We start from the raw sequence: 17,705 nt of genomic DNA on the forward strand, positions 1-17,705 counted from the left end.
TTAGCCACAAGGTTGGCAGTTAAACCCACCAACCACTCCATGGGGGAAAGACGAGGGTGCTGCTACCCTTCGGCCCTAAGGCTTTACAGCCTTGGAAACCCTGTACAGCAGCGCTCAGGGCGTGGATCAGCTCATGGAGGTGCGTTTGGGTTTCATGAGACATCACGAAGTTCCGTGCAGCTGCGAACCAGAAAGAACGAGGAAGTCTCTGTGAACTGAGAGGGAGTGATTCCCAAGAGAAATTATGAAGTGAAGAAGGCAGAGAGCAGAAGAATATCCATAAGATGCTGCCCTTCCAGAAAGAAAAAGGACAAGCCAGGAAGCACGCCTGGGTCGGTTTTACAAGTGGAAAACCAGGAGGGATGACCCAGAAAGCACTGGTCTGCCGATCGATAGAAAGGACGAAGGATGAAATGGCAATAGGAGGAGTGACACTTCTCGCATGCCGTCCCTCCATTGCTGTTGCTGGGTGGAGTCCGTGTTGACTCCGAGGGAGCCCGTGTGGATCACAATGACACCCTGCGGGGTGCTGCGCCATCTTCACACTTGTTCTTATCTTCGAGCCCATTGTTAGAGCCACTGCATCCATATTTTGACTTTGGGGAACATGTTGAGCTTCTACATCGGTGGTTCTCAACCTGTGGGTCGCGATTCCTTTCACAGGGGTCACCTGATTCATAACAGTAGCAAAATGACAGTGATGAAGTAGCAAAGAAAATAATGTTATGGTTGGGGGTCGCCACCACATGAGGAACTGTATGAAAGGGTGGCGGCCTCAGGAAGGTTGAGAACCACTGTTCTACATAGTCACAAGAGAAAAATCAGTTAAGACTAGGAAGAGGGTAAAAATGGAAACAAAAGTGAAACCTAACATTGAAGGTAAGCTCAAACCGTTTGAGCCAGATTGTATTTCAAGTGAATACCATAATCGAACTGCAGGGGACAAAGGAAGAACTAATAGAAGGAACCGGTGAGCACAATATTTGGCTGTACACCCGCAGTGTTGGACGGTCTGGAGGGGAGAGAACTACAAATGGTGAGCTCTGTCTGGCAGATGAGGTTTTAATGATAACATGGCGAAGTCATTCTGCATCAAATGTCGATGTGCGGTGGGATTGAGAACATGAATAAATGTCTTAAGGCTATTGGGAGCCATAGAGTATTCAGTATAGAAGCAGGGACACACGAGTGTGGGCTGGGGGAAGGCAAGGAGGAATCCTGAAGGGACAGAATAGAATTAGAGCTATCTTGGTGGACTTGGGAATCCTGAAAATATTTAAATATTATTGATGAGTCTTTGTGTATTCCTGAGAAAGAATAGAAAACAGCCGCTGGCCACTGCGTGTGTGTATGTGAATGTGGGGTTGATATAGGTGCATGTATTCCCAGCTCTGCTACAAGGACAAATACGTCTGTCATGGAAGAAGGATGGCCAGAGTGCTCCTTAGAACAAAGTCTTACATACTTTGGATGGATTGTCAGCAAAGGCCATTCCCTGGAGAAGGACGTCCTGTTTGGTAGAGGGGCAGCAAAGACGAAGAAGGCCCTCACTCAGATAGTTTGACACTGTGGCTGCAACAATGGGTTCACACACAGGAACAACTCTGGGGATGGCTTGGGACCGGGCTGCCTCATTCTGTTGTGCACAGGATCGCCGTGGGTTAGAACCGACTCATGGCACCTCAGCACAACAACAGTCCCAGCTCTGGGCTTTGACAGGGCCATGGAACAAAAATCCCCCGGCAGCCATGAGCCCGTGAAGTGCCAAACAGTGATCTCTTCCCCACAACAGAGACCCTGTTCCTCAGACCAATGGCCAGTTCAGATCCAAGACAGCATGCGTATCAAACACGTCTGAAACACTGTCCTGTGTCAGAAAGCCTAAAGGCCAGCCTAAAAATAACGGAGCGATGCCACAGAAGTCATCCCGGAGGGGCTCCCACTGGCCCAATAGATTGGGGTCTCAGAATAATTAAGTATCTTAGCGCTGCGCTCCTACCCGCTTTGCCTCCATGGTTTCTCTCCACTTCCGTGAGTACCTTGGCTCCAAGGGCTCAGCGGGCCTGCCTGCTCCGCCCCCCCCCTCCCCCAGTGGAAAGGTAAGTTTGAAGACGGGGCAAGAGGGAAACATGACGAGAAGGATCCACCTGGAGCTGAGGAGCCGGACCCCGGACCGAGGCTGTTCAAGAACGTCCTAGACAACTGCACATCAAATGATGGAGCGATTGAGGGTTTAACAGCCGAATTTGTGAACGTAGAGTCGCTCCATTTAATCAATGTGGGCTTCATTTCTGTTTCAAAATTCCCCAAACTCCCGAAATTGAAAAAGCTTGAGCTCAGAGACCGTAGAGTCTTCGGTGGTCTGGACGTGCGAGCGGAGGAACTTCCAAAGCTCCCACATCTCAACTTAAGTGGGAATGAGCGGCGAGACAGCCGCACGCGGAACCTTTGCAAACGCGGAATGTCGGAAAAGCCTGGGTCTGTCGGGCTGTGAGGCCACCGGCTTGAGGGCTACCGGGAGGGCGTCCTCAGGCTCCTGCCCCAGTGACCTACCTGGGTGGCTACGGCCTTGAGGACCAGGAGCCCCTGACGCAGAAGCCGGGGTGGACAGTGTGCATGGAGAGGAGGAGGAGGAGGAGATGAGGCAGGTGCGGATGGCCAGGAGGGTTTTGATGAAGAAGAGGATGAAGAAGAGGATGTAGCGAGGGAAGCGGATGAAGACAAAGTCGGTGGGGAGGAAGAAGAGTTTGGCCAAGATGGAGAAGTTGAAGAAGATGTGATGATGGAGAGGAGGAAGAAAGAGGGAAAGCAGAAGAGAGAGACAGATGGTGGAGAAGGTGATTAAGACCCCAAATAGCCTGCCCAAAAGAACTGTTCAGTACTGGTTGGACGGCTCCTATGGATTTGGTAGCTGTTTAAGATTCAAAAACATAGCTGTGATTCAAAACCCCAGGACACCCGCCCACCCAAAGAGCCAAAGACCAGTTCTTGAGACATTCCACCTTCCTCTCGCTAGTCCCTCTTGGAAATCCACCACCAAGCCTGGGGACTTCGTCCAAACAAAATTGTAAACGGTTGCTGTCCGTGTAAGACCCCGCTGTAGCCCAGGCAGCTGTGATCGGGGAGTCTGAGCCATTGGTGGCTGCCAGTTACACTGAGATTGTAATCACATTTTTACTTTCTGTACAAGGAAGCTTTGTAACTAAGATCTTAGCATTTGGGTCTGCTAAGAATAATAATAAGATAATTAAGTGTCTGATTCATTAAAAACCACCAGGGGGAAGGCAGGAATCCATAAATCTATGAATCATGAATCCTAGAAAAGAAAGGAGGGGGAGTGCCCAGCACAGTGGCAACAGCAGCTTGGAAGAGCCTCACCTTCTCTGCCACCAAGTCCATGCCGACCCTCAAGCAGCCCCGGTGGACAGGGTGCAACTGCCCCTCTCAGTTTCCAGGACTCTTAGCTATTTACACAGGAGTAGGAAACCCTGTCTTTCTCCCAGGATCACCTGGTGGTTTCAAACTGCTGCCCTTGAAGTCTGCAGCCCACTATGTAGCCACTACACCCCCAAGGTTGCTCCCCTTGGAAGATTAGATAGGAACAACGGAAAAGGAGGGCGAGATGGGTCCCACAACTGGAAGGATGCGGCCTCTGTCTTGGCTGGTATGTGTAGCAGTGGTGGAACTGATGTGTGTTCTCCGTGCACAGTCTCAAGGGAGAACCAACTGGCTAGTTTGGAGGAAGTTCTGGAGTTAGAAGACCAGGGTTTTACAAATATCCAGTAAAGGTTAGATTGTGGATCTAACTCAGGGGGAAGTTTTTGCTAAGAAGCTAGATACGTGCACGGTCTGAAAATCTCTGCACAGACAGGTCATTATTTGCCAATGGATCGAATATAGCCGAGGACTCAGTGGACATCTTGATGAGGTGATCAAAGCTAGCAGCACTGCTGATGGGGGCAGGTGGACATGTGTCACGCGGAGAAGGACAGGGCTTCACCTGGGTCATGTTCTGACTGGAAACACATAACCCGATTCTCACCAAGAGGAAGCATCAGACAAATTCCAAATGAGAAACATTTTTAAAAATTTTTAAACTCCCCAAAATAAAGCCAGTATTCTCCAAAAACATCAATCATTTTAAAAAGTCTTTAAAATGTTCCAGATTGCACAAGGCAAATAGGCATAACAACAAAATGCTCACCTGCATTTTGTGCCGGAAGTGAGTGGAGGGGAAATGTGGTAAATAACCCCATTGGGCCCTTTAACAAAATTGGACTCTGAACCATTTGAAAAGCCATGAAACCCATTGATAGGGAGTCAATACAACTCTCGGGGGCCCTGTGGGACAGAGGAGAACTGCCCCGAAGTGGTACTAAGATTGTAAATCTTCGTGACAGCAGACTGCCGCATCTTTCTCCCCAGGAGAGGCTGATGGGTTCACGCTGCTCACTGCTCGAACCACGGCACTCCTCGATGAACCAAGGGTTGTGACCATATTAAATGCACGGAGTGGATCACACAGGAGAACATTTCTCCTCGGAAGTATTAAACATGATTCAGCAGTGAAGGACCTCGGTGGGTCCAAAAAGTGTGTGTGTGTGAGAAAAAGAATAAAGGGGTTCTTACACTTTTCCTGGAGTTTATATTCTGGTGCAAGAGATAGGTAGCAAGTGGATATCAGAGAGTGGAAAGTCTTCTCAGGAAGAGAATATGGGGTTGGCACTTTTGGGAGGGATAGCCCAAGGACGGCCTCACAAAGGAAGTGCCTTTGCAGTAAACACCCAGAGGAGGTGTGAGCGAGCTTGGTGGTTAACTTTAGGAGAAGCATTCCAAGCAGAGGACACCACAAGTACAAGTGGCACAAGCCTGGTGGACTCGTCTCCATGCACTTCCCTTGATGGCCTCCTGTGGCATGCGTGTCCACATAGGCACATGCCCCCATCCACCTGTTGATGTATGTCCAACTAATTCCCTGTTGAGGTCCTTCGGAACTCTTCCACGGGCTACTCAGTATGTGTATTCTGATTGTCCACCGCCTCCCCCTCTGGTCTGTGCTCACCAGTGGTCTGCAGCTCCTCATACATGCTCCCTGCATATTTATTAGACACAGTTCTGGGACTACTGATGGAAAAACCAGACTTGTGTCCCTTAGACTTTGCTGTTTGGAGAATTTCTGGAAAGGCAGGCACCCTCTGGATCCCTTGTTGCTCTGAAACCCAAACACAAGACCACGGGTGGGACCGTGCCAATGGGTGCAATCAACAGGTCTAGAATGCACCATCTCCTAAAACAGCCTGAGAGTTATTCCTCCTCCATTTCTAACCGTAGTCCCGGCACCGGGTGAGAAGGGTTGCTTTGCTCTTTGTAAAGCTGCCTGCCAGTTTCCAGGGGCTACACCCAATGGGTGCTAAGCTGCTCGATCCATCCCAGGCTCAAAGGCACGTGACGCTCGTGAAAAGGTGCCCTGGTTCCTCGGGGCCGAATCTGCCCTCCTGGTGGCTGGGAACTGGGAACAAGAGACCTTGGATCCGGGTATTTCAAGAGTTTGCTTATGTGTCTTCCTCAAGCAGGATTGCCTTTTCTCCTCTAGGTTGCAAACTGGAGCATTCAGAGCCTAGGCCTCTCTCTCTACGCAGACCGCTTGGCTGGCACCTACAGTGGAGGCAACAAGCGGAAACTCTCCACGGCCATGGCGCTGATTGGCTGCCCACCGCTGGTGTTGCTGGTAAGGGCGCAGACAGCCCTCAGGGCAGGGTGTGGGAGGACCCAGTTTGCTGCTGCATCTCTTTGTTAGAAAGTTTAGATCTCAGCAAATTGGGAGAATGCAATGGTTTGCTTCTAGCCTAGACCGCTCTTCCCCGAGGCTCCTTTAGAGCACCTCAGGGCAGCGTTTGGATAACACTGGAGTCTCACTGAGTGTTCTGAGATGTCCCTCGTCCCTCGTGGGCCTGTGAGCTCACCGTGGGGAAGCTCAGCCGCTCTGTGGAACCTCCGTGTGTGGGAGCAATGGCTTCTGCCAGAGGAGCGCTGTTTGCAATCAGAAGTAGGCCACCGATGTCGCATCGTGGACCAATGTCACCCTGGTCATGTGATGCTCACCTGAGCTGGGCCACACCTGAGGCCCTATCCCCATGTGACTGAGGTTCACGAGGATCCCAGGGCTACAACCACAACCCAAACCCAAACCCTAGTTGCCGTCAAGTCAACGCCAGCTCATGCCAACCCGTGTGTGTGAGTGTGGCCTGTGGGCACAGCGTTTCAATGGCGGGTTTTTCAGAAGGAGATCACCAGGCTTCTCTTCTTCGACACCTCTGGATTGATTCAGACCGCCGTCTTTCTGTTAGTAGCTGAACAGGGCCTCATAGGACAGAAAGAAACCGGAATAGTCACCCGGCCGCCTCCCTGTCTCCTTACCAACGTATCGGTCGTCTTTCTTTTCTCTTCTTTGTGGGTACTCCAGGGTGCCTTAATCAGTGTTTCTTCACCGTGCAGCTTTTAGCCTCACACCTTCCCTGCCCCCCTTCCCTGACAGACCCCCTGGGCCTCTCCTATCAGAGAAGGGGGGTGACTGTGGGTGCTGTCGGTCAGCTCATCTGCCCCCGAGGCCAGAGCAGCTCAGCGGGAGTCTACCAGGGTGGGTTCAGGACCAGGAGAGACCAGTTCTAAAGCGCGGCTGCCCCTGCCCTGGCCCCGCTTGTCACAGGATGAGCCCACCACTGGGATGGACCCCCAGGCTCGCCGCATGCTCTGGAATACCATCGTGAGCATCATCGGGCAAGGGAGAGCTGTGATCCTCACCTCCCACAGGCAAGAGAGCCGGGGGCTCGGGGCTCGGGGAGGGTGGACGTCAGTCCTCCCGCCCGCCCTCACCTCCTCACTCCTTCCCTCAGCATGGAGGAATGTGAAGCGCTGTGTACTCGGCTGGCCATCATGGTGAAGGGTGCCTTCCAGTGCCTGGGCACCATTCAGCACCTCAAGTCCAAGTAAGGAGTGCAGTGGTGATGGGGTGGGGCGGGGGGGCTGATCTCTGGGACCTCTGTGGGGTTCAGCCAGACCCGGGGTTCTCTGCTGACCCTCGGGACACGGGCCCATGGGCAGAGGCCGTGGGTAACTGGGTCTCCTGGTCCAGCAGTGGGAGAATGCCGTGGTGCTGATGAGAAGCTCTTCTTTGTCATTGTTGGTTGCCCTGCAAGTTGTTCCCAAGTCTGTGTCCCAGAGTGTGTGTCCCAGAGTAGAACTGCTCCGTCAGGTCTTGGCTGGACTCTTCGTGGAAGCGGGCCTTCTCCGAGGTGTCTTAGCATGGGTTCAATCGCCAACCCCTACATTGAGCACAAACTTGGTAGAAACTGAGATAGCAACTCCTCCCGAATGGACTCATTGCTTAAAGTTGAAGGCATGCGGAAGGATGTGTGGATGGCGGGGTTCAGGGCCGGGGGCAGGGGCATGGGCGTGTGGATCACTGGATCAGGATCAGGATGCACAGCTTGGCTGTGGCCGGGAGTCCGTAATGAGGCAGCATGCTCTCATGCCTCGTAATCCCACCACGTGTGATGACAGATGGGGCCAAACGACCGAGTTCATCTTCACAGTGACTGTAGGAATGGTTAGGAGCCACATGGCTTAAGAACCAATGTTTCTTTCTAGCACATTGGATGCTTTTGAGTTTGAGGAGCCATCAGGGTCTACACTGACAAACTAGCAATGCCGGTAATCTGGAGTAAGATTAGCCTGCTCCCTTAAATCGGTGGTTCTCAACCTTCCTAATGCCGAGACCCTTTAATGCAGGTCCTCATGGTGTGGTGACCCCCAACCAAAAAAATTATTTTTTAATTAAAAGATCATTTTACTGGGGGCTCTTACAACTCTTGTAACAATCTATCTATATCAATTGTATCAAGCATATTTGTACATATGTTGCCATCATCATTTTCTATACATTTACTTCCTTTTTCTTTTTTTTAATCGTTTTATTGTTGCCACTTCATAACTGAAATTTTGCTACTGTTAGGAATTGTATTGTAAATATTAGGCGATGTATTAGGCAACCCCTGTGAAAGGGTCATTCGACCCCCAAAGGGGTCACAATGCACAGGTTGAGAACTGCTGCCTTAAATGATAAACTGCTGTAGGTAAACTGTTATAAACAATAGCTCTTGTGCCAAATTGCAGCTTTTGGTGCCAGAGTTGGCAGTCAGTTAAAATAAGGTTATCATAATAACAGTGTTCAAGGAGCCCTGATGGTGTAGTGGTTACATGTTGGGCTGCGATGCTCCTGGTCAGCAGTTCGAAACCACCAGCCACTCTGAGAGAGAAAGGCGAGGATTTTTACTCCCGTAAAGAGTTACGGTCTGGGAAACTCACAAGGGCAGTTCTACCCTGTCCTGCAGGGTTGCTATGAGTCAGCATTGACTCGATGGCAGTGAGTCTGGGTTATTTTTGGAATGACCTCATGCTTCCTGGCATCTGCAAGGTGAGAGCTACCAATGCTCCATCACAGATATCAGACCTCAAAACTGACTTCAAACCACTGCTCCTACTGGGAATGTGTTTGTTCATTTTTCTCATACTTCTAAGCCTACAAGTGAGTCTGTGATCCGGCCCTTCAATTCCCAACCATTCTCACTCACAATGTCTGCTTCTTGGCTGGAGGTTGTCTTAGACCCTCCCACTAGCAGAGACCTGGCCCACACCGTGTGCACCCCCTAGGTTTGGAGAGGGCTACATCGTCACAATGAAGATCAAATCCCCAAAGGAGGATGAGCTTCCCGACCTGAACCACGTGGAGCAGTTCTTCCAGGGGAACTTCCCGGGCAGCGTGCAGAGGGAGAGGCACTACAACATGCTCCAGTTCCAGGTCTCCTCCTCCTCGCTGGCCCGGATCTTCCAGCTGCTCCTCTCCCACAAGGACAGCCTGCTCATTGAGGAGTACTCCGTCACGCAGACCACCTTGGACCAGGCAAGAACGCCCGCAGGGCCCGGAATCCACACCGCGGGGGATGAGACAGTCTAGTCTCTTGACACTACTCTCTGTTCCCAGAGCCCTAGTGGCACTGTGGAGTAGACATTGGGCTGCTCACCTCAAGGTCAGCAGTTCAAACCCACCAGCTGCTCTGTGGGAAAAGATGATGCTGTCTGCTCCCATAAAATCTCAAAACCCTTTATTGGGTTGCTATATGTCTGAATAAAATTGATGGCAGTAGGCTTGGTTTCTGGCATTCTGTCCATTAGGTGGACATCTGACCTACCAGAAACTGTTTTCCAACAGTATTTTAGTCATCAGAAAATTTTGCTCTCTCATATCATTGTTCCCACTACACGGTAGCTTGTTATTTTATCTGTGCTGGTTTGTGGAGGTGGCTCTCCCCCCGCCCCACCACCACCACCCCCGACAGATCAGCTGTATGGATGTGTAATTTACATACAACAAAATGTACTCGTTGTAAGTACACAGTTTGGTGAGTTTGGATAACTATGTATGCCCACATCCTTTTTTGGCTTTGGCCTTTGTTTTGACCAGCAACATTAACAACAGTCAGGAGCCCCAGGGTGGTACAGTTCGCCCACTCAGCTGCTCATTGAAAGGTGGACGGTTGGAGTCTACCCAGAGGTGTCTGGAAGGAAAGAGCTGGTGATTGAATTCTGACAATCAGCCACCGACAACCCCCTGGAGCACAGTTCCGTGCTGAGGCCCGTGGAGTCACCAGGAGGCAGGACTGGCAGGGTCTTGGGTACAGAGAGTAAAATAAAGTTGGTGGAAGCAGACAAGCATCCCTTTCCCTCCTTGGGGAGCTTGCCCACCCACCACAAGCAGTCTCAGCCACAGCAGACCCTCAGAAAAGAGAAGAGATAAACTACCTTAAAAAGAAAAAGATTATTTTCTCTGAAAGAGTAGAAACACCTGCGAGCTAAAACTCAGCTGCCCCACCTCTCCATGACTGGTGGGGACCCTCTGGAAACAAGCCTGTTCAGGACTCTGGGGCTGCAGTGATGGACGTGACGGACAGCCTCCCACCCTCTCCTGTGCCCCTCAGGGCAGGCCACAGGTCACTCCAGCAGGCTTGTAGGTCACCTGCAGAAAATAAAAGCAAAGGGTTGGTAGTAGTGGGTAGCAATGTTTCAGGGACTGCCTCACCTATTCCAGTTCTTCTCTGGCCACCAGGTATTCGTGAACTTTGCTAAACAGCAGACGGAAACTCACGCCCTTCCTCTGCACCCGCGAGCTGCAGGAGCCAGGCCACACGCCAAGGTAGCCCTGCTCCTATTTCAAAGTCTCTGGCTTGGGGTGGGTCCTCCACTTGGAAGCACAGCTGGTCCCCTGGGTCCGAGGGGCCCCAAGATCTAGCTATACCTGGTACATAGAGGCCCCCCACCCCAACCCCATACTACGTCCCTTACATATTGATCCTCACCATGCCTCTGTCCGGTTCTTACCACACCATTTCCACCCCACACCAGGAGGGTATAAGAGAATGTTTTCTAAATGAACTTCTTCACCTGTTTTGGAGCTAAGTAAAAACAAAAGTAAACTTGAATTTAAAAATCAGTTGTCAGGAAGATAGGAGAAAAGATTTGGGGTGTTGAGATACTTGGAATCTATGTCTGGCCAGATGTTTGCGTTTTTAGAGAAGGGATAACTGGGGCCTGGGCACTCCGTCTCAATGGAGGACACAGTTACATCTAATTTCTTCTTCAATTTTTCCTGCTTGAGCTATGATGAGTAGTCAGCTGTTTCACATCATCATTTCTTCCATTTGTTTTAGAAACTCTACTTTCAAGAGCAAGTTCAAAGTCTCTTCTCATATCCACTTTGGTCTTCACTTTCCTTCCTGTCTTGTTAATGATCTTCCGCTTTGTTCATGTAAGAGTTGGAAAAGATGGCCCTAGTGCTAGAAATGAAGCTGCAGATCTCACGGTACAACTTGCAAGACCAATTACTTTTGCAAATACCCTTTTCACTGCAGAAATGGCAACTGTGCACATAGACTTCACCAGGCAGAATAAAGAGGAATTAAATTGACTGTAATTGTGAGAATAGGTGAGCGAGAAACTCAAAATCATCGGCCAAAATAAGGCCAAGCACCAACTGTGTAACACACCATCAATTACACACATCCAAGTTTAGGTTGATGCAGAAGAAAATTAAAGCAAGTCTACAAAATCCAAAATATAACCTTGAGCAGATTCTGCCTGGCTTAGAGAATATCTCAAGAACAGATTTGATGCATCAAAGACTAAAGACAGAAGCCCTATGGAGCTGTGGAATGAACATTTACAATAGTGCCCTGTAAGTGTGGCCTGGGGACAGGGTCTGACCCCCTTTCCTTCACAAGGGAGAAGAAAGGGAGTCAGCATCCGCATCTGCCCAAGGTCAATTTCTTTCAGACATGTCTCCCCACTGCAGTTTTCCTTTCTCATTCTGACACCACCATGCTTCCAACAGCTTTCTCTGCTCATCAGTGTTAGCTCCCTCTTCTTTCTTAAGAACAGTAAAGTCCCAACTCCTGCGTCTGGTGGTTTTGACAATCACAATTAACCCTGTTATTAGTCTCAAGTGAATCGTATAACTCTATACAGTGAACCCTCATTTATCGCGGTTAATCGGTTCTAGACCCTACCGTGATAAATGAAATTCCGCGAAGTAGGATTCCTTATTTGTAAATCAAATATTTTCGTAGTTAGAGCATAGAGGACATGAAAAAACACCCTTTAGTCACCAGTACACTCGTATTACCCAATTTATTAAACGAAAAAGGGAAAATACAGTAAAACATTTTGGACGTTACAATTATCATTTATTATTTATTATATTATTTATGGCATCAAGCGTGTACAGTATGAGGCAATCAGTGGCAGTAATAACAGAGCATGCGCTGTTACGCAAAAACTGTGATAGAGTGAAGCCGCAGAAGTCGAAGCGGGAAGTGGCGAGGGTTCACTGTATTCGCTTTCCCCCACCTTCTCTTACCCAGTTGTTTGGTGAGAGTTAGAAAAATAAAAAAGCCATATCAAGTAATTGGCTGTACCATATCTTCAAGTCAATAAAAGGTCTGGAAATTAACCTAACCAGGAACCGAAAAGACGTATACAATGAATTTATAAAACAGTACTATGAGACATAAAGAGACCTGAAAAACTTGGAAAGACCCCTGTGCTTAGCGATGGGAAGACTTAACACGATGAAATTTTCTATTTTACCTAAAGATTCTGTAGAAACAATCAATTTTGATGCAAATCCAACAACATTCTTTACTGAACTGCAAAGCTAATGACCATCTTCAAATGGAAAGGGGGGGGGGAGCAGGGGTGCTCAGACTCCCCGGCAGCTAAATATGCTGCGCAACCACGAGAATCTAAACAGCCTGGATTAGTTCACAGTAAACACATAAACCAGTGGAACTTCATTGAGAATTCAGAATTAAACCCAGCCATCTATGAGCAACTGATTTCTGATGAAAGGTAAAAGTCTATTCAGTGGGGGCAGAAGCAATCTCTTTAATACCATGCAGCTCATGCAGGCAAAACTGGATACTCACCTGTAGAAAAATTCAGCAGAGCCCATACCTCACACCATACACCAAACCTGGAAAATAAAGAGAAAACTATGAGACCTAATCTTTTATTAAAATATGATAACAAACATGGTAACAAATGCAAGAATAGAAGGCAACGAAGATAAATAGGACCTCATGAAAATTAAAATCTTATTTTCATCAAAAGACCTATTATGAAAAGACTAAATAGATAACTACAGAGAAAAATATCTTTGGAAATTACTTATCTTATAAGGGTCTACTCTCTCAATTCTATAGAAAACCACTACAACTCAACAACAAAAAGATAAACAACCCAATTGCAAAATGCACAAAGGACAACTAAGTAGCCAATAAATATTTTTAAAGATACTTATGATCATTAGCCAATAAAAATGCACATCCAAACTACAATGAGATACCATCTCACCCAGGTTGGAATGGCACTGATTTAAAAACAAAGAAATAATGGATTACAACAAATGTTAGCAAGGATGTGGGGATATTGGAACACTCATCCCTTGCTGGTAGGACTGCAAAATAGTACAACGACTATGAAAACAATATGGTGCTTTCTCAAAAATAAAACTACAGGGTATATACTCTAGAGACCTTAAAATAAAGACAGGAACAGACAAATGCACACCAGTCTACTGCTGCTGTATCCACAATACCACATAACTGGAAACAACCAAAGTGCTCATCGGTGGACAAGGAAAACATGGTAGATACATGTAACGTCATCTATGCAGCCACAGAGAACAGTGATGGGCTGCAAAACACATTACAACGTGGATGAAACTGGGAGGCATAATGTTAAATAAGTCAAGTACATGAGGACAAATATTTTGTGACTCTTCTTTTACAAGAAAACAAGAGAGAAATGCAGAGACCAATGCTCATTGGATATTTATAACATCATTCTCAGGCCATACAAAATCATCCATTTCAAAATTAGCCTGCTATATTCAATTAAACATTTAATTAGCTCACCCTTAATGAGCTTAATGTGATGGCTGGAATTGCTTCCCTTGATGAGGTGAGTGATGACGGTTGGTATTGATGCTGTCATAGGACTTGTATGGACCAAGAGGCAATTGTGTGAACAGAACAAGAGACTAGCGCATGGTTTAAAATCAGGAAAAGTGTGTATCTTATCACCATACTTGTTCAATCTGTATGCTGAGATAATCATCAGAGAAACTGGATTATATGAAGATGAGTATGGCATGAGGATTGGAGGAAGGCTGATTAAACACCTGCATATGCAGATGACAGAACCTCACTTGCTGAAAATGAGGAGGACTTGAAATGCTCGCTAGTGAAGATCAAGGATGAAAGCCTTCTGCAAGGAATGAGACTCAATATAAAGAGGACCCAAATCCTCACAACTGGACCAAAAGGTGATAAATGGAGAAAAGACTGAAGTTGCCAAAGATCTCATCTTGCCTGGTTCCCCTATCGATGCTCAGGGAAGCAGCAGTCAAGAGACCAAAAGATGCATTCTGGTGGGTCAGTCCGCTGCAGAACATCTCTGTAGAGGATTGAAAAGCAAGGACGTTACATTGAGAACGAAAGTGCACCTGACCCAAGCCATGGCATTTTCAGTCGCCTCACATGCATGTGAACGTCGGACATTGACTAAGGAAGACCAAAGAGGAACTGATGAGTTTGAGAATTGTGGTGCTGGCAAAGAATATTGAAAGTACTGTACACTATAGACTGTTAAAAGGGCAAGCAACTCTGTCTTGGAAGAAGTACAGCCAGGGGGCTCTTTAGAAGCAAGAATGACGAGACTTTGTCTCACATACCTTGGACATGTTGTCAGGAAGAGACTGTCTCTAGAGAAGAACATCCTGCGTGGTAAAGTCGAGGGGCAACGGAAAAGAGGAAGGCCCACAAGGAGATGGATGGACACAGTGACTGCAGCAGTGGACTCCAGCACAGGGATGATTGTGAGGATGGCCCAGGATTGGCTGTGTTTCCTTCTGCTGGGTATAAAATTGTTATGGGTTGGAACCAACTCGTACCTAACAACACAGGGCCCACAGGCTGGACTTTCTCCACCCCCTCATTATACCACACAGACTAGTTGTTGTGGACAATGGGACTATTGCTGCCACGTGCGGATGTTGTGAGTACACAACAACCAGAGTACAAAGGAATGTTTGAGCACCTAGGGATAGATATTGGTAAATGGACAGGTACAGGTGTAGGCAAAGGTGAAAATAAACAAAAGTACCTCTGAGTACAAAAAGATCCATAAATGCAACTATGTGGGTGTAGTGGGTGCAGGTAAATATATTCATTGAAGAAACAAATGTGGATATCCTCGGACATAGTCACACATCTTCTAGCACCGGTGTTCTGGTTTGAAGATAGCCTCCTGGGACAATTCAGTCAATTGGCATAACATAGTCCACAAAAATCATGATCTTCATCCTAGGGAAGTGAGTCATCTAGGACACAACTTCAGATGGCTTTCGAGTGGCCATCTAAGACACAACTAGGCCTCTCAACTCACCAAGCGCAAAATGGTAAGAAGGTAATTAAAAGCACAGAGAAGAAACAAACCTACACGAACCACAATCTCACCTACTCCGAGGCCACAAGAATTACAACTGTCTGTTCTGGCCAGGGCCACAGTAGTTAGTCCCGGATAAAATGGGAGAAAATACAAACCATATTTCAAAAATAAAATAAAACCATAAAGAACACAGACTCCCTGAGACTATCACCCTGAAATCTGGGTTCTCTAAACCTAGAACAGAGACTTTCTCCTGGAGCTAACATTATAATAAAATGGCCGAGGGGCACAAGTGGGTGCCCTGCTCAAAAACCAATGATATGAGACCAAAAGTCGACCGTTTCTCAAAAGCAAAGGGGAGAAGATAAGGGGGCAGAGAAACCGGAATACAAGAAAGGGAACAAACAGAACACCATGAAAGGAGAGGCTGGCACAATGTCACTGAACCAACAGTTTGTGAGGAAAGTGTCCATGGGAGTCTAGCTTGCTGTGTCAACCTGCACCCAAAACTCGGGGTCACCATGCTTCGTGATTGCCCCTAGGGCCACTGGTTAAATGAGTTCATAATGTAATGAGTCACCACGTGTGTCTGCCAAAGTCAAAGCAATTTCTTCTGACCTTTGTTCTGACTCCGTGTTATAAGTGTCTGCCTGAAACATCTTCCCTGTCAATTTGTTTCAGACCTACCTGCAGCCATGATGGGGCCCTTGCTCCACCTCAAAGTGGTTCTCACACCTGAGCACCGCATTTAGTCATCTTAAGAGAATGTGTGATTTTAAACCAGATAATTGGGTAAACCAGGTTTTGTCTAGACTGGGTGAACCGGCTTCACCCCTCTCTTACCCTCTAAGACATAACTGTGGGTCTCTACTAAAGCAAGTGGACATGCTTTCCACGAGCCATTTCTATAAAAAGTTGTTGTTGGGGATTCTGCACCTCAGAAGTAGCATGAATTAGGATCTTTCCTTGGCTTTTAAGACAGGAAGGCCCTGGTGACTTTCTTTGGCTAAAATTCAATCCCAAACAGCTTTTGGAAATGGAGGGTATAACTTCTCTCCGAGATAGATATATAGATAGATAGATAGATAGATAGATAGATAGATAGATAGATAGATAGATAGATAGACAGATAGAGGTGCACTTTTATAAGTGTTTGTGCGCAAAGCATCTGCACCCTTCGCAGAGGAGCAGACAGACCTCGCCGGTAGCCTTATTCATCTGGCAGAATCTCAGTGCCTTGCCTGAGCTTCCTTCAGAGATTGATTGCCGACTCTCTAACTTTCAGAATCTAAAAGCCATTGCGTGATCTCTTTAGAGACTTGAGGTGACAAGAGCCGATTTGCTCTCCTTCCACAGGTCTGCTGAATGCCTCGAAGGGCTGTTCCCTAAGCAGGAAAGGAAGAGCGAGCAGCGAGAGGCACAGCGACCCTTGTCCACATGGTCATCTGGACCAGCTAACCGGTCAGTGTAAATGAACCCAACCACAGGAAGAAGGGACAGCGAACTCAAAATGAGGCTCTTTAGAAAGAAAACCCAAACTCTGGACACATAGTGGTGAACCAGATCAGCTAACTGAATACAGAAACGCTTTCTGTCCAGCTCACAGAAGTAGAAATCCCATGCCATCCTCCTAGTAGCTTTGGCTGTGTTTCTTTCATTTTGAGTGTGTGTGTGTGTGTGTGTGTAATAGAGAGAGAGAGAGAGAGAGATTTCTAAGGATAAAATAAAATGCAGATGTACTCATCACAAACTCTCCTGACTCCTGGTCTCCTTGGTGGGAACTTTCTGGTAGCGTTTTAGATGCTTCTGACTGCGGTGTGATGCTCCCAGTTTTGCTGCGAGCATCTCTGAGATTTGCTGCCACAAAGAATTAATGATGGCGAGATTCTGAAACATGAGTGGCATAGCAGACTAATCTTGCTGTTCTACACAACCTGCTTTCCAGGATTTGAAGAAAATCTTCAATTAATAATGGATATTGATGTCATCCATTTTCAGTGGGTATTGTCTGAATCTAGGTTCCAAGTCTGTTTGTCCTGCTTGTTGTTGTACCTCCCGCGTGGGAACCACTGGGACAGGTGATGAAGGAGAATGGACACATCCGTGGATGATTGGTTGGGTACAAGATCCAACATATTTGCATCTTTGTCTAAAGAAGTCAAGCGTGCACAATGCTGAGTTGTGTGGCGTTTGCAGTGATGGTAGAAGGGGATGGTTCATGGGTTGACGAGCTATGCACATAAAAACTTGCCAAGACTCAGCCAAACCACTTCAAAGGACCCATGGGTGAGCAGAGGAAACGGACTGCACCAAGGCTGCCCCTCCCCATGACCCATGGACGGCTTCCAAGTTCAAACGCTCGCTAGAGCAACGCTGAGTCACCACACGATGTGGCGGTGTCCCCTGGCCCCAAGACTATAGGAGAGGGGAAGGGAGAGGAAAAAAGAGCAGAGGCTAATAGCTATTACCGAGAAAGGAACAGAGGAGAACTTGAACGCAAGGATGGAAAGCCTTACCTGGGCAACAAGAACCCTGTGCTTCACCAGACACAGAGCAGAGAGCTGAGCAACCCAAACCCCTAGGGAGTTACGGGCACTCTGCTTGCGTGTCGCAGGTACTTGGCAACTAACTGCCAATAAAGAGTT

The 17,705-nt window shown here is 47.7% G+C and overlaps 1 protein-coding gene across 1 annotated transcript in view; it reads left to right on the top strand.

Moving 5' to 3' along the window:
- ABCA4 (ATP binding cassette subfamily A member 4) overlaps nt 1-16,739 on the top strand; it is a 139,349-nt gene extending 122,610 nt beyond the window's left edge. Inside the window, exons 39-45 of the mRNA XM_045292037.1 lie at nt 2,093-2,254; nt 5,594-5,728; nt 6,707-6,810; nt 6,894-6,986; nt 8,710-8,959; nt 10,163-10,249; nt 16,417-16,739. Of these exons, the coding sequence (XP_045147972.1) occupies nt 2,093-2,254; nt 5,594-5,728; nt 6,707-6,810; nt 6,894-6,986; nt 8,710-8,959; nt 10,163-10,249; nt 16,417-16,425 (840 nt within the window). The 3' untranslated portion in view covers nt 16,426-16,739. The remainder of the gene's footprint in view (nt 1-2,092; nt 2,255-5,593; nt 5,729-6,706; nt 6,811-6,893; nt 6,987-8,709; nt 8,960-10,162; nt 10,250-16,416) is intronic.
- The last annotated feature ends 966 nt before the right edge of the window (nt 16,740-17,705 follow it).

Source organism: Echinops telfairi, unplaced genomic scaffold (genome assembly GCF_000313985.2).
Source record: "Echinops telfairi isolate 266 unplaced genomic scaffold, ASM31398v2 ScPeMD7_443;HRSCAF=831, whole genome shotgun sequence".
In the NCBI taxonomy this organism is placed as follows: domain Eukaryota; kingdom Metazoa; phylum Chordata; class Mammalia; order Afrosoricida; family Tenrecidae; genus Echinops; species Echinops telfairi.